Source organism: Oncorhynchus tshawytscha, linkage group LG02, assembly GCF_018296145.1.
Source record: "Oncorhynchus tshawytscha isolate Ot180627B linkage group LG02, Otsh_v2.0, whole genome shotgun sequence".
Lineage (NCBI taxonomy): Eukaryota > Metazoa > Chordata > Actinopteri > Salmoniformes > Salmonidae > Oncorhynchus > Oncorhynchus tshawytscha.
This window is the reverse complement of record NC_056430.1, coordinates 52183122-52200684: the sequence shown is the minus strand read 5'-3', so window position 1 is coordinate 52200684 and position 17563 is coordinate 52183122. Positions and strand designations below refer to the sequence as shown.

The 17563-nt window shown below is 43.6% G+C and overlaps 1 protein-coding gene across 5 annotated transcripts in view; it reads left to right on the top strand.

Annotated features, from left to right (window-relative positions):
* Nucleotides 1–17563, top strand: part of LOC112267250 (alpha-1-syntrophin) — a 59469-nt gene that overhangs the window by 28100 nt on the left and 13806 nt on the right. For all 5 annotated transcript variants that reach the window (XR_006079266.1, XM_024445505.2, XM_024445512.2 and 2 more), the window contains exons 3-6: nt 11298–11487; nt 12415–12604; nt 15350–15480; nt 16393–16589. Coding sequence is in view for 4 of the 5 variants with exons in the window: in XM_024445505.2 (XP_024301273.1) it covers nt 11298–11487; nt 12415–12604; nt 15350–15480; nt 16393–16589 (708 nt within the window). In the remaining variant the exon portion in view is untranslated. The remainder of the gene's footprint in view (nt 1–11297; nt 11488–12414; nt 12605–15349; nt 15481–16392; nt 16590–17563) is intronic.

Here is a 17563-nt window from a genome sequence, read left to right as displayed (position 1 = left end):
TTATTTCTAACAAAGATGTACATATATTTCAGGATGTTGTGTATCCCTGGAAATAATCAGAATTCATGTGAACGTAACAGTTTTGAAATCATAGCTTGTCCAAAAAGAAGTGTGCTCTTGGCACAACTTAGAGACTGAAAAAATAGACAGAAAAAAATATATCTCCAGGTCATCAGACTATTAAATAGTCACCACTAGCCAGCCTCCGCCCAGTACCCTGCCCTGAACTTAGTTATTAGCCGGCTCCCACCCAGTACTCTCACCATTAGCCAGCCTCCGTCTAGTACTCTAACCTGAACTTAGTTACTAGCCGGCTCCCACCCGGTACTCTACCCTGCACCAAACCTTTTCCACATTTTGTTACGTTACAGCAAACATCGGTATCGGCCCAATGTCTAGTTTAATGCCGATGTTCAAAACCGTTGTCAAAGCCGACGTGCATACCTATATAACGTAGGTACATGATGTAATGACGCCACGTAAAATGTTGCGCTACACGTGCAACGCAGCATTCCTAACCTAGCCCACAATGTCTGCTGTGTGGATCGAGCAGTCATTTGAAAGAATAAGAACATTTCAGCGAGACAACTCAAAGGCGAAATCCATTAACGGCCAAATAATGGAATTCATTGCACTTGACAATCAACCGTTCTCTGTCGTGGGTGATGTTGGCTTTCGCCGACTGGTCGAGCACCGGTACACATGTTGCCCTACCGGAGTTACACAGTAATAGTGTCACTACTATTAGCTTCACGACATACTATGGAACGCCGTTTGGGTCTTTGCGTGTCAAAAAAGATAAACTGTTAACAAATAATTGTCAAACGTCAAATAACACAGTTAGATTATAGAATGTTGTGTGTTCTGAATTTGCATGTGCAAGCCAAGTGCCACCACTACTATCAGTGTAGCACTGTCAAAGCTGTACCAATAAGTCTGCAAACAAGCAAACACCGGCCACGAACAATGTGTTTACAATACCGCATTGGAAATAAAGCATTACTTGTTTGACTGCAACTTCTGGGGTAGCTAGCTTTAGTTTGGTACCTAGCTAGCACCAATACAACCAGCCTGAAAACAATGACCAGTAGAAACTGGTCCTTATTCTTAGCAATGATTTAGGAATCCTTGTGAGGAAGTATTAGCTAGGTTGCCACTTGTTGTTCATGTATTGAAATTGAACTTCAGTTCATGAAAATACATAGCTAGCCCGTTTCTTAACCCTGTTGCCCAACGCTAACGTTATAAGCAGCCAGCTAGCTTCATCTGGCTAGTGAGGCTCGACCGGACCGGGTTATGTGTTGTGAAGCTAGCCACAATAAGTAGTAATCACAATAGTATAATTTGTGGTTTGCCTTTAAAATAAAGTACCTCTTTGAAAGTGATGCAGAATGTTACAATTGGTGGAATCATGCCATATTTAGACTAGATAATGTTAAACAAGGTGGAAATGTGAAGCAATGAAATGGGGTATCAGTCTACTCGGTGACACCCACAGAACTGTGAAGAGTTTGCGCAAATATTAGCGTTGTAGCTCTTATCGCGGGACTGTGACTATGTGAAATCCCCTCCCCAGTCAACCTATTGTGCGTATTTACATTAAAATTGTACTGTACAGCTTTACCTAAGGATTGGGGATCAATGAAATGGGGTGTCAGTCTACACAATACACAAGATATTTTTTTCCCAACGTCCTCCTCGGAGTTATCAGACTCCAAAACATCCAGGCAGTGTAAGGACCGATGCCAGAGATGAGAAGCAGGTACGGGGAGTCAACATTTAAGAAGGAACAGACATGAAACAAGACAGGCACAACGTCAGCACACGGGCAAAACAACGACTTTCGACAATCAATTTTATTTATTTATTTATTTCACCTTTATTTAACCAGGTAGGCAAGTTGAGAACAAGTTCTCGTTTACAATTGCAACCTGGCCAAGATAAAGCAAAGCATTTCAACACATACAACAACACAGAGTTACACATGGAGTAAAACAAACATACAGTCAATAATACAGTAGAAAAATAAGTGTATATATACAATGTGAGCAAGTGAGGTGAGATAAGGGAGGTAAAGGCAAAAAAGGCCATGGTGGCGAAGTAAATACAATATAGCAAGTAAAACACTGGAATGGTTGATTTGCAGTGGAAGAATGTGCAAAGTAGAGATAAATAATGGGGTGCAAAGGAGCAAAATAAATAAATACAGTAGGGAAGAGGTAGTTGTTTGGGCTAAATTATAGATGGGCTATGTACAGGTGCTGTAATCTGTGAGCTGCTCTGACTGCTGGTGCTTAAAGCTAGTGAGGGAGATAAGTGTTTCCAATTTCAGAGATTTTTGTAGTTTGTTCCAGTCATTGGCAGCAGAGAACTGGAAGGAGAGGCGGCCAAAGGAAGAATTGGTTTTGGGGGTGACCAGAGAGATATACCTGCTGGAGCGCATGCTACAGGTGGGTGCTGCTATGGTGACCAGCGAGCTGAGATAAGGGGGGACTTTACCTAGCAGGGCCAGCCAACGAGAGCGTACAGGTCGCAGTGGTGGGTAGTATATGGGGCTTTGGTGACAAAACGGATGGCACTTGATAGACTGCATCCAATTTATTGAGTAGGGTATTGGAGGCTATTTTGTAAATTACATTGCCGAAGTCGAAGATTGGTCGGATGGTCAGTTTTACAAGGGTATGTTTGGCAGCATGAGTGAAGGATGCTTTTTTGGCGAAATAGTAATCCAATTCTAGATTTAACTTTGGATTGGAGATGTTTGATGTGAGTCTGGAAGGAGAGTTTACAGTCTAACCAGACACCAAGGTATTTGTAGTTGTCCACATGTTCTAAGTCAGAGCCGTCCAGAGTAGTGATGTTGGACAGGCGGACATGTGCAGGCAGCAATCGGTTGAAGAGCATGCATTTAGTTTTACTTGTATTTAAGAGCAATTGGAGGCCACAGAAGGGGAGTTGTATGGCATTGAAGCTTGTCTGGAGGGTTGTTAACACAGTGTCCAAAGAAGGGCCAGAAGTATACAGAATGGTGTCGTCTGCGTAGAGGTGGATCAGAGAATCACCAGCAGCAAGAGCGACATCATTGATGTATACAGAGAAGAGAGTCGGTCCAAAAATTGAACCCTGTGGCACCCCCATAGAGACTGCCAGAGACCCGGACAACATACCCTCCGATTTGACACACTGAACTCTATCAGAGAAGTAGTTGGTGAACCAGGAGAGGCAATCATTTGAGAAACCAAGACTGTCGAGTCTGCCGATGAGGATGTGGTGATTGACAGAGTCGAAAGCCTTGGCCAGGTCAGTGAATAGGGCTGCACAGTATTGTTTCTTATTGATGGCAGTTAAGATATCGTTTAGGACCTTGAGCGTGGCTGAGGTGCACCCATGACCAGCTCTGAAAACAGATGGCATAGCGGAGAAGGTATGGTGGGTTTCGAAATGGTCAGTAATCTGTTTGTTGACTTGGCTTTCGAAGACCTTAGAAAGGCAGGGTAGGATAGATATAGGTCTGTAGCAGTTTGGGTCAAGAGTGTCCCACCCTTTGAAGAGGGTGATGCAGCTGCTTTCCAATCTTTGGGAATCTCAGACGACACGAAAGAGAGGTTGAACAGGCTAGTAATAGGGGTGGCAACAATTTTGGCAGATAGTTTTAGAAAGAAAGGGTCCGGATTTTCTAGCCCGGCTGATTTGTAGGGGTCCAGAAGTTGCAGCTCTTTCAGAACATCAGCTGACTGGATTTGGGAGAAGGAGAAATGGGGAAGGCTTGGGCGAGTTGCTGTGGGGGGTGCAGTGCTGTTGACCGGGGTAGGGGTAGCCAGGTGGAAAGCATGGCCAGCCGTAGAAAAATGCTTATTAAAATTCTCAATTATAGTGGATTTATCAGTGGTGACAGTGTTTCCTGTCTTCAGTGCAGTGGGCAGCTGGGAGGAGGTGGTCTTATTCTCCATGGACTTTACAGTCTCCCAGAACGTTTTTGAGTGTGTGTTGCAGGAAGCAATATTCTGCTTGAAAAAGCTAGCCTTGGCTTTTCTAAATGCCTGTGTATATTGGTTTCTAGCTTCCCTGAAAAGTTGCATATCACGCCATAGGATGTTTTTGTGCTCGTTAAGGGCAGTCAGGTCTGGAGAGAACCAAGGGCTATATCTGTTCCTGGTTCTACATTTCTTGAATGGGGCATTCTTATTTAAGATGGCGAGGAAGCATTTTTTTTAAATAACCAGGCATCCTCTACTGACGGGATGAGATGAAAATCCTTCCAGGATACCCCGGCCAGGTCGATTAGAAAGGCCTGCTCGCTGAAGTGTTTCAGGGAGCGTTCGACAGTGATGAGTGGAGGTCGTTTGACCGCTGACCCATTACGGATGCAGGCAATGAGGCAGTGATCGCTGAGATCTTGGTTGAAAACAGCAGAGGTGTATTTAGAGGGCAAGTTGGTTAGGATGATATCTATGAGGGTGCCCGTGTTTATGGCTTTGGGGTGGTACCTGGTAGGTTCATTGATAATTTGTTTGAGATTGAGGGCATCAAGCTTAGATTGTAGGATGGCTGGGGTGTTAAGCATGTTCCAGTTTAGGTCGCCTAGCAGCACGAGCTCTGATAGATGGGGGGCAATCAGTTCACATATGGTGTCTAGAGCACAGCTGGGGGCAGAGGGTGGTGTTTAGCAGGCGGCAACGGTGAGAGACTTGTTTTTAGAGAGGTGGATTTTTAAAAGTAGAAGTTCAAATTGTTTGGGTACAGACCTGGATAGTAGGACATAACTCTGCAGGCTATCTTTCCAGTAGATTGCAACACCACCCCGTTTGGCCATTCTATCTTGTCTGAAAATGTTGTAGTTAGGGATGAAAATTTCAGAATTTTCAGTGGTCTTCCTAAGCCAGGATTCAGACACAGCTAGAACATCCGGGTTGGCAGAGTGTGCTAATGCAGTGAATAAAACAAACTTAGGGAGGATGCTTCTAATGTTAACATGCATGAAACCAAGGCAATTACGGTTACAGAAGTCATCAAAAGAGAGTGCCTGGGGAATAGTAGTGGAGCTAGGCACTGCAGGGCCTGGATTCACCTCTACATTGCCAGAGGAACAGAGGAGGAGTAGGATAAGGGTACGGCTAAAAGCTATGAGAATTGGTCATCTGGAACATCTGGAACAGAGAGTAAAAGGAGGTTTCTGGGGCGATAAATAGCTTCAAGGTATAATGTACAGACAAAGGTATGGTAGGATGTGAATACAGTGGAGGTAAACCTAGGTATTGAGTGATGATGAGAGATATTGTCTCTAGAAACATCATTGAAACCAGGTGATGCGATCACATGTGTGGGTGGTGGAACTGAAAGGTTGGATAAGGTATAGTGAGCAGGGCTAGAGGCTCTACAGTGAAATAAGCCAATAAACACTAACCAGAACAGCAATGGACGAGGCATATTGACATTAACTTCTTGCGACTCTCAAACCCGGATCCGGAAGCGTAATCATCGCCTCAAACTAATTAGCATAACGCAGCGGACATAAATATCCCTAGAAAATCTTCCTATTCATGAAAATCTCAAATGAAATATATTGAGACACAGCTTAGCCTTTTGTTAAGGAGAGGCATGCTTAGTCGAGTGATCATTGGGGCGGCAGGGTAGCCTAGTGGTTAGAGCATTGGACTAGTAACTGGAAGGTTGCAAGTTCAAACCCCCGAGCTGACAAGGTACAAAATCTGTCGTTCTGCCCCTGAACAGGCAGTTAACCCACTGTTCCTAGGCCGTCATTGAAAATAAGAATTTGTTCATAACTGACTTGCCTAGTAAAATAAAGGTTAAAAAAATAAAAAATAAGTGTCCAGTGAGTAGTGAGGTTTGTTGGGGTCACGGCAATTCAGATTTAGCCGGGTCATCGCTAGCATAGGATGGAGGTCTGTTTTTAGCCACCTCGTGCGTTTCCGTCGGTAGATTAGTGGGGTTCCGTGTGGTAGAGGGGATCAATCCAATTGGCAAAATAGACATAGTTATAGTGGCCCAAGAAAAATTGTCCGATAGACCTATTCAGATAGCAGCCGATAAGACAGCTAACGATTAGCGGGCCGCAGATGGGCGTTAAGGTAATGTCGCGACGGAGGGGCCAGTTGGATAACTCCCTCGGGCAGATAACGTATAATAGATAACGTAATGCAGCAGTGGGGAACACCGATGGGGAACTGACAAATATAGGGGAGGGAATAAACAGGTGACTGAGTCCAATAATGTGACGGGGAAAGGCAGGCGTGTGTAATGCTGGGGAGCCTGGCACCTTCGAGCGCCAGGGAGGGGGAGCGGGGGCAGGCGTGACACGCAGTATTGTTTTTCCTCTGGAATAGTGTTCAATACACATATGTTGACAATAAATAGGCCTCAATTCACAGTTCTTTCAGAGTCCCGCAATAAGAGCTACGACGCTAATGTTCTCTGGGTGTCACTGAGTAGACTGATACCCCATGTCATTGATCCACAATTCATAGGTAAGGCTGTACAGTAAAATAAGTATGCCCCCAATGCAATTCTAAATTATAATGCATCCAAAGTGATTTCAACAGGTTTTTGTCAAATTAACAAATTATTGTCTTTTGTGGATTTTATAACATTCCAACCTCGTTTAGCATTCAATTATGGCATAATTATACTACTTGTGTTAATTTGCATCACTGTCAATTACATTATTTTATTTTGAAGGCAAAGTCCACTATTGTGGCTAATCCTTATTGTGGCTAGCTTCAAAGAAAGGTCCGACCACCATTAATCAAATAAGAACTGTCTTATGAATTAGGTTTATTTTAGATGATGACACCTAGCTATATAGTTAACTAGCTAACTATAGCTACTGAAACAGATTATGTCGTTTTCCTATGTTTTTGGGGAAGAACATTGTTTGCATCCATGAGCTAGCTAGCTTTATGACCAGCATTGTAGGTGCACGAGACAACTTTACCAGCTTCATAGCATACGTATCGATGAATCGTTGTGACATATGAAATAGGAGTGATAGTGTAATCTGTGTAATAACAATGTACATTTATGAACGTGTTAAATTATTATGTGACGTGCAGTCATATTCAGGTCCTGATAGTGTTATTTGACACACAAAGACCCAAACAGCGTTCCATAGTATGAGAAATTCTGGTTGAGAATGAAATGACTGAACAAATGAACAACGAAACAGCACAGCAAGTAAGTGAAAGAAATAGGTTTTGATTATGTTTTACTGGTAATGGGGACTGGTAATGTAAATGCCAACAAAATAACTTTTTGGTCAATGTGGTCAGTCGTGTGTGTGTGTGTGTGTGTGTGTGTGTGTGTGTGTGTGTGTGTGTGTGTGTGTGTGTGTGTGTGTGTGTGTGTGTGTGTGTGATTTACAATGACGGACTACCCTGGCCAAGGCCGGACGACGCTGGGCCAATTGTGCACCGCCATATGGGACTCCCAATCATGTCCGGATGTGATACAGTCTGGATTCAAACCAGGGACTGTAGTGATGCCTCTTGCGCTGAGATGCAGTGCCTTAGACCACTGCGTCCATGTGTGTGTGTGTGTGTGTTAACTATTTGACTGTACTAGAATGCTTAAAAGGCAGCAAAATCTTTATCTGTATTGTTTTCAGAAAAATATTGGATATCGGTATCGGCCAAAAATGTAATATCGATGCATCACTAGTTACAGCCTTATACTAAAATGAATTTAAAAATGTTTTTCCCTAATCAATCTACACACAATACCCAATAATGACAAAGTGAAAAGAGGTTTTCAGACATTTTTGCAAAGGTATTCGAAATAATAAACAGAAATATCACATTTACATAAGTATTCAGACACTTTACTCAGTCCTTTGTTGAAGCACCTTTGGCAGCGATTACAGCCTCGAGTCTTCTTGGGTACAACGCCACAAGCTTAGCACACCTGTATTTTGGGCAATTTCTCCCATTCTTCTCTGCAGAACTCTCAGGCTCTGTCAGGTTGGAAGGGGAGCTTCACTGCACAGCTATTTTCAGGTCTCTCCAGACATGTTTCGATCGGATTGAAGTCCAGGCTCTGGCTGGGCCACTCAAGGACATTCAGAGACTTGTCCCGAATCCACTCCTGCATTGTCTTGGCTGTGTGCTTAGGGTCGTTGTCCTGTTGGAAGGTGAACCTTCCCTTCAGTCTGAGGTCCTGAGCGCTCTGGAGCAGATTTTCATCAAGGATCTCTCTGTACTTTGCTCCATTCATCTTTCCCTCGATCCTTACTAGTTTCCCAGTCCCTGCCGCTGAAAAACATCCCCACAGCATGATGCTGTCACCATAATGCTTCAACGTAGGGATGGTGCCAGGTTTCCTCCAGACATGACGCTTGGCATTCAGGCCAAAGAGTTCAATCTTGGTTTCAACAGACCAGAGAATCTTGTTTCTCATTGTTAGAGTCCTTTAAGGTGCCTTTTGTCAAACTGCAAGCGGGCTGTCATGTGCCTTTTACGGAGGAGAGGTTTCCATCTGGCCACTACCATAAAGGTCTGATTGGTGGAGTGTTGGTGGTTCCAAACTTCTTCCATTTAAAAATGTTGGAGGCCACTGTCTTCTTAGGGACCTTAAATGCTGCAGACATTTTCCCCCAGATTTGTGCCTCGACACAATCCTGTCCTGAAGCTCTACGGACAATTCCTTCAACCTCCTGGCTTGGTTTTTGCTCTGACATGCACTGTCAACTGTGTTTTCTATGGGATCGAAGGCTCACTGTAGGGAATATAGCTTCTCCCTGTCAGAACTCTACACACAGCTAAGCTACTTTACAAATGGGAAGCTAGGCTAAACTCTAGAAGGGCAATTTGAAGCATGGTAGAAGCAAAGTATCCAGGAGTCATCGAGGCTTGAACACTGGTGGGCTGTCAGGTGTGTGTGTGTGTGTGTTTGTGTGTGTTGGTCAGAGTTTTTGGTGTGAAAGTGTTGCCCAGGTAACCATGTTGGTAGTCTGGTACAAGTGTGAGGGGTGTTAGACCAGCACGTGTTATGCCACAGAGAGAGTGAGAGAGAGGGGTGGGGACTAGGAGAGAGAGAGTAGGCAAGATATACAGTATTGAGTGCATCAGTGTTTCCTGTAAGTACATGGAGTAGGCAGCCAAATTTAAAAAGTAGCCAGCCAGGGAGTTTGGGGCTGGCGGATTCTTCCTATAACAATGCATTTTATAATACCATATTAGTATTATGACATTAGCTTTTATAACCTTCAATCTGCTTTATTTTATCATATTTTGGACCAGAATAAGGCTCTCTCTCTCCACTACCTATTGTTCCTGCATTGAGGATTCAATATCTTCATTGAGTGTTTTCATAATTTAAGGGATAAAGGAGATTTTCTTTATTCAGTCAGTTTGACACCTTTTACTTTATTCAGTCAGTTTGACACCTTTTACTTTATTCAGTCAGTTTGACACCTTTTACTTTATTCAGTCAGTTTGACACCTTTTACTTTATTCAGTCAGTTTGACACCTTTTACTTTATTCAGTCAGTTTGACACCTTTTACTTTATTCAGTCAGTTTGACACCTTTTACTTTATTCAGTCAGTTTGACACCTTCTCCTTTATTCAGTCAGTTTGACACCTTTTATAAATTAGTCAACACTCGCTGTTCAGTTGTCAATCAAAGCACAGTAAATAGCCTATGCGCCTCACCTCCGTGACTGTAATAGGCCTATGAAACACTTGAAAGAAGGCGGCAGGTAGCCTAGTGGTTAGAGCGTTGGGCCAGTAACCGAAAGGTTGCTTGATGAAATCCCCGAGCAGACAAGGTAAAAATCTGTCATTCTGCCCCTGAACAAGGCAGTTGTTCCTAGGCAGTCATTGTAAATAAGAAGTTGTTCTTAAGTTCTTAACTGACTTTTTAAAAATGTTTTAAGTAAAATAAATTAATGTGCCACAAAACAGAAATTAAGTGGATTTCAACTCACCTTTATTACTTACAGTACATTACATGGGACGTGTAAATTCACTCACAGGAGACGATGAATAAGCATCATGATCTCCATCCTCCGTGAAAAGAAATTAGACTGTAGCCAACCACAGCTCACAAAAATAACACATGTACCGAGAGGCGGGACATGCAGCAGACTGACAAACCAGCAATCTTTCCCTTTCATTGCTCACTTTGTGACTGACAGGCGCCTGTCCTATCAATAGATCACTAGAAGATGCATATTGTTCATTCTAGCTGGAGAAGGCTAAACTGTCTTTTCTGACAAGCAAATTGAAACTTTTAAATGAAAAGAAACCTACTTAATTTATGAAGTGGAAAAAGTAGCCGGCTTACATAGTCTGTTATCGGCTATTTAGCCGACGGACGGCGCTTATGGAAAACACTGGAGCATACTGCTGACTCGTTGGTAGGTCTCGGAGAGACTAACTGACTGACCGACTTTTGGGGTCAGAGGAAGCCCCTGTTTGTCCCCTGAGAGAGGACCACTTCACACCTCCCAAGTGAAACCTGAGTCGTACCCTTCTGGTCCCTCTCTCCCGTCCTCTGGTCTATTTATACCCCAGCCTGCACTGGCTCCCCATACCACAGCCTAGTGGGCAGCAGAACCGCCACCACTCTGGAGGAGGAGGCTGTGTGTGTGTATTTGTGTGTTTGAGCATGCACGTGTGTGCACGTGCATATGAGTGCGTGTGCGTGGGCTTGAATGCATGCATGTATGTTTGTGCGTATGTGCAGTTGCCGTGTGAGTGTGTGTGTGTGTGTCTGGTGAGTGAACGAGCAGGCTGGCTGTGGTGCGTCTGTGTGGGCATAGGCCATGTGTAAGAAGCATGTGTAAGACCGAGAGCGGGTGCTTGCACGCCAGGCAAGGCGAGCAGAGGATCAGGATTTGGTCACAGCAGTGAAAGAGAATACTCGCTCATGAAATTCGCAACATTGATAGGAGCCAAGGCTATAGTTCAAACTCCAACTTCATTTGGCTAATTAACCTTCTCTTGCACACTCCATCAGCTAAACACTGAGGGGCGGTTTCCCGGACACTGATAAGGCGTAGTTCTGAACTAAAAGGCATTCTCATTGGATATTTTTAGTCTAGGAGTAGGCTGAACCTGTGTCTGGGAAACCGATCCTCAATTGTTCTTTAACTGAGTTTAAGCTTAGTCTTGGACTAAAAATCCATTTAAATTAAAATCCTCCATTGAGTAGGCTTTTTCAGTCCAAGACTAGGCTTAATCTGTGTCTGAGAAACCCCAAACCCCAAATATTTTTTCTTACGGCGTGCAATTCATCTTATATGACACCTTCCTTAATACAAATTCTCTTTTTTCCTCTCAGTGAAATACATCAAGGAGATGTCGGCCTTTTTTAAGAACACCTCCCCCGGCGCACCCTTACCCTGGGACTCCCCCCCTGCCACATCACAGAAAGGCGCACACGCCCCTGCCGAGCTGAAGGAGGCCAGGACCATATCACTGAAAATGTGCCAGGTGACTAGGAAACAGTGCCCCCCGGACACAGAGAACAGGTACTGCGGGTGAAAACCAGTCCCTGAAAACCGGAACATTCGATTGTTGGGGACTTGGCACAGGCTAATGGGGAATTGAGTTCCACAATGAGAGAGAGTTAGAGAGAGAAACTGGGTACAATGGCTTGTATCTTGAATTCAGTGAGATGTTCATCAAGTCAAAAGACCCACAAGGCACTCCTTTTGGAATAGAAATGAAGGTCCGTTGAAGGTAACGAGCACCCTACTTCTTAATATTCACCTGAAGCAAAGTAGCGCTGCTCTGTTTTATCTCCTTTTTCAAAGCAAGTTCTGAGCTCCGTCTGCTGTCCCCTTTGGTTTGACTTTTGGTAGCCTATGACGTGATGAAAATGATTGAAACTTTGTTTCACTAAGCTTAGTTCAAGGTATGTAGTGGAGCACTAGTGTGTGTGTGTGTCCTACTTCATCTCTCTTTATATCTCACCTTTGGTATGAAAAATTCACACACTGGTTTTGGACACTGGTATTCTCCAGAATGAGCTTTATCGGGGCTCAAAACCAACGTTTCGGTCAATGTTAACACATTGTGGAGCAGACCAGGGGACGAATGTTTATATTTCCATGTATGGAAGACCTTGAATGACAAATTGTGTTTAGGTTAGAATCACCTCATGTCAAGTTACCATGACTACTTTGTCCAGAGGTAAAGTGGATGAGAATATTTTACTTTGACCCTCCTCAACTTCAAGGGTCATCAAAATGTGGATTTTAGTGCATTCACAAGGGACCTGACCACAGCGAATACTGTTTTCTTGTGTTCGTCTCCCCCCTTTCTCTTTTCACCTCTTTTATTTCGCCCCGTCTCTCGCTCTCCCCTCTCTCTCCTCCCCCATTTCTCTCTCTCTTTCTGTCCCCCTCTCTTTCTTCCCCCTCTCTTTCTCCCTCTGTCCCCTCCCCTTCACACAGGTACTTTGAGGTGATCTCGTCCAGCAGAAAGAGCTCAGTGTTCCTGAGGGCCAAGGACCCCGTCATGGCCCAGTCCTGGTACAACGCCATCCAGGTAGGGGTCTTGGGCCTGGTTCCCCGCATCAGGGATGAGTTGAGGGCCATGCAGGCGGACCTGGAGGTCAAACACATGGGCTGGATCACTGAACAGGTACAAAGGGTCAAAGGTCAAATATTTGTTTGTGTTTGGTTTTATGCATTTTAATGGCAGGCAGGCCTGGGTTCAAATAATATTTCAAATCTTTCAAATACATTGAGCACTTGCACACACTCTGTTCAGAAGTGCTAAATACTCTCCGCTGGGAAAAACTATTGTTGTGTCTGAGCCCTTAGCGTGCCAGGTAGGCGGGCTTTGCACGTTTGAGACTTTTCTATTTGTTCTATTGCAACAGACAAGCTCAATCAAGCACAGATAAGTATTTGAAATTATTTCAAATAGTATTTGAACCCAATGACTTAAATTATTCAACCCTAACCAAGAAAGGCCTTTCTATTGGTCGGTCAGCTAATGTGTCCCTTGAGTGTGTTTCAAAGAACATTGTGGGGAATGCATTTTAGGATATACAGTGCATTTGGAAAGTATTCAGACCCATTGACTCTTTCCACATTTTGTTTCGTTACAGCCTTAATTTAAAATGGATTCAATTCATTTGTATCCTCCTTAATCTACACACAATACATAGACAAAGCAAAAACAGGTTTTTAGATTTCTTTGCAAAGTTATAAATAAACAAAATACAGGAATACATTATTTACATAAGTATTCAGACCCTTTGCTATGAGACTCGAAGATTCGAAATTGATCATCCTTGATGTTTCTACAACTTGATTGGTAAATTCAATTGATTGGACATGATTTGGAAAAGCACACACCTGTCTATATAAGGTCCCACAGTTGACAGTGCATGTCAGAGCAAAAACCAAGCTATGAGGTTAAAGGAATTGTCTGTAGAGCCCCTGAGACAGGATTGTGTCGAGGCACAGATCTGGGGAAGTGTACCAAAACATTTCTGCAGCATTGAAAGTTCCCAAGAACACAGTGGCCTCCATCATTCTTAAATGGAAGAAGTTTGGAACCACCAAGACTCTTTCTATATCTGGCTGCCCGGCCAACCTGAGCAATCGGGGGAGAAGGGACTTTGTCATGGAGGTGACCAAGAACCCGATGGTCACTCTGTGGAGTTGGAAGAACCTTTCCATGTGTTTGTTGCCATTCCATTCGCTCCGTTCCAGCTATTATTGTGAGCCATCCTCCCCTCTGCAGCCTTCACTGCCTGGCACCATCCCTACGGTGAGGCATGGTAGTGGCATGGGGGCGTGGGGATATTTTTCAGTGGCAGGGACTGGGAGACTAGTCAGGATTGAGGGAAAGATGAACGGAGCAAAGTACAGAGAGATCCTTGATGAAAACCTACTCCAGAGCACTCTGGGCCTCAGACTGGGGTGAAGATTCAGCTTCCAACAGGTCAACGACGCTTAGCACACAGCCAAGACAATGCAGCAGTGGCTTTGGGACAAGTCTCTGGATGGCCCAGCCAGAGCCCGGACTTGAACCTGATCGAACATCTCTGGTGAGACCTGAAAATATCTGTGCAGCGACGCTCCCCATCCAACCTGACAGAGCTTGAGAGGATCTGCAGAGATGGGAGAAATGGGAGAAACTCCCCAAATACAGGTGTGCCAAGCTTGTAGTGTTTTAAAAAAAAAATACATTTGCTAATATTTCTAAAAATCTGTTTTTGCTTTGTCATTATGGGGTAGTGTGTAGGTTGAAGAGGGAAAAAAACAATTTAATCAATTCTAAAATAAAGCTGTAACGTAACAAAATGTGGAAAAAGTCAAGGGGTCTAAATACTTTCCGAATGCACTTTTTACTGCGTGACATACATTTGTAAATGTATTTGTAATACGTACATTTGTATGGACATTTTATTATTTGACATTTTTCCTATGTATTTTTTTCAGCATTTAGCATTTTAGCAATGCGAAAGCCAGATTAGCAATGAACAGAATGAAATAACACTGACTAACACTGTGTTCTGTTTAACTGCATTAGCGACTAGCCTAGAAGCAGTTGACTGAAGACTGTACGACATGTCTGTTTAGTTTATTGAAAGCAACTTTCTGTGTTTTCTGAGAATAGGTTTAGCATTAACGTTAGCCTTGTGCTAAGGAGCTGCCAGCTAATAGGTAGTATGTGCCTTACAAAGGCAAAATAATTAACGTTGTTCAAGGAATGAAACATATAGGGCCCGTTTCCAAGACACAAATTAAGTCCAGGAATCAGAATTATTTTAATAGGTTTTTAATTCTGGATTAGGCCAATATTGTTGAAAACTCAACAACAATGTAGTAAAAGCCCTTGATGGATGGAACATTACCGTCAAGCACCACAACACATGGAATTTTCCAATAATTATATATTTCTTTCAAAGTTTTAAAGCAGCCTTGCCTACCGTGAATGCTGACAAATCAATACATTTTGGGATGAAAGGAGTGAAATTGTCAGAAACTAGACACTCGTTGTTATTTCTGCTGAATAAATTATGTTGTTAAACATTCCCCTTGTTTGTACTTTATTATGGAATTGAAAATTATTATTTGATCTTAGCCTTTTGTCAAAGAAGCATTGGCATATGCAACAGTGTCATCAAGGCAAAGGGTGGCTATTTGAATCTCAAATATATAATTTGATTTGTTTAACACTTTTTTGGTTACTACAGGATTTCATATGTGTAATTTCAATAGTTTTGATGTCTTCACTATTATTCTACAATGTAGAAAATAGTAAAAATAAAGAAAAACTCTTGAGTAGATGTTCTAAAACGTTTGACCGGTAGTGTATGTTGTGACATTTGATTCCGAATAAGTGTGTGTGTCTGTCCTCTCCCCCAAGGCGACCCAGGGTCCAGAGAGACCGTTGCTGGCTCTGCTGACTGAGAGAGACCTGCTGCTATACCCCACCCTGCCTGACACTAAAGACAGCATCAACAGCCCAGTCAAGAGCCACCCGCTCATCACAACCAGGTAGGACACAAACACTATCTAAAACCTTAGCCCCGGGTACACACTAAACATTTCCCCCAAAACCTTTTCTTCAAGGGACATTCTCTCTTAAAGGGATGGGCAACGGAACCGGATATGGTGGCCATCTTTGATTTGCCAGTGCTTTCCAGTGCAAATAATGCAGTCAGAACTGGCAGATACAGTACATAACATAAACAGTTGTGAAAAGACACGTAGAAAGGTTTAACCTTGCAAGATTTTGTAACTTTAAACCAGTCATGTATAAGTGTGTATGTGCCTGTCACCTAACACATGTGGCAGTGTCACACTGTGTAGGGTTGAAACCAGACAGTCAAATCTCCTTCCAGCCAAGTCAGTTAAATGACGAGCCACGGCTTAAGATCATTAGGTCAAAAAGTAATTATCTCATCATAACTAGGAGTGACACATTCGCATGTACACACACTACCCTGTTTGCCTGTACTGTATTTAAAGTCAGTCTGTCAAGACATTCTGGCCAAACAGCAAATCATACTTAAACACGCCCCAAACTGGGCTATTGGCATACTTAATAATCTTCCATAAATGGCCCATTGAAAATGTTCATGCATGTTGTCATATTAATGTGCAAATTATTAGGAAAACCAGCAAGTTGTGTTTTGGGTTTTCTCCACCCCTCACGGTTCTCTCTCTCATTTTCCACTTTCTCTGTTCTCTTTTTTTCTTCTTGCTCTTTCCCTACTTATCCTCTTTCTCCCTCTCCATCCCTCCCTCCCTCCTCTTTCATGTCCTACTCTTCCTCTCCCCCCTCCCTCCACCCTTTTCTCTCTTCTTACCACCTTTTCCCCTCTATCCCTTCGCTATGCCCCCTTTCTCCATGCCATCTCTCTCCCCCTCTCTTACCCTCCCTCTCTCCATTCCCACCTCCTCCAGACTGGTCCACTCGGGTCCGGGGAAGAGCTCTCCCCTGCTGGATTCGGAGCTCTCCTTTGGGCTGCGCATGGGCACCAAGCAGGGTGTAGAGACCCACGTGTTCCGGGTGAACTCGGCCAAGGAGCTTTCAACCTGGACCCACATGCTGGTGGACGGCTGCCACAACGCCGCAGAGCTCATCCAGGAAGTCACCACAGGTACGGATGAAGGAGTAGCGGATGAAGTTAGCCTGCTGAGCTAAAGCCTAGGGGAGCTAATGCGAGTCTTCAGGTTTCAGACAAGGTACGGAACGAGGAGCCTCCGCTAAGTTAGCCCGACTGAGCATAAGCCTAGGCATGAGCTCGGGAAGTTAACACAAGTCTTCAGGTCTCAGACAGGGTTTCAGTACGGAACCATGCTCGTGTCATGAGAGGTCTGAGACAGGAGGACTTACGTTAGCTCCTTGAGAAAATGTTTAGGCTTTTAGCTCAGAGGGCTAACACGGTCTTCAAAAGTTAATCTGTAGGCCTACTGCAGTGCAGGTAAAAACATTGGGGATTGGAAATGATGCAGACAATTACATTGACAGAAGCCCCAATCTATCTTCAATATTAAAGCTGATCTACCCCCCATTTAAATGCTCCAACTGTAAGTGTATATGTCATCATGGATTCCTGCAAAACAACAGCAGATAGTCAAGCAAAAGACCAACAGCAAGTATGTGCAGGTCTGGCTGTTTAAATAGGGTAGTACTGCCCTCTACTGGTTTTCTGGTGTGGTGCAGCATATTGTCAATAAAAAGTCACTCATTGCATTCATGGGAGGCAGCCACATCTAAACTGGACCTACAAAATAAATTAATTGCAACTGTCTGCATTCATACTGACTATATGATCAATGTCAGGAAGTATGTCTCAAAAGAGCTGTCCTTGTCAATTTGTCAGAGAACAGATCAGTCAATAAACTACTGTACCTTTTTAGTATTTTGTTTTGTAAAGGGGAGTGAAACAGAGACGTGAACGCATTTACAATGTTTAGCAGATGCTTTCATCTAGAACGCCTTACAATAGAAACGTTTAGGGGTGGTTTTCTGGACACAGGTTAAGCCTAGTCCTGGGCTTAATACGCAAGATCAATGAAGAATCTTAATGAAGAAATCTGTGTCTGGGAAACCGGCCCTTAGTGACCAACC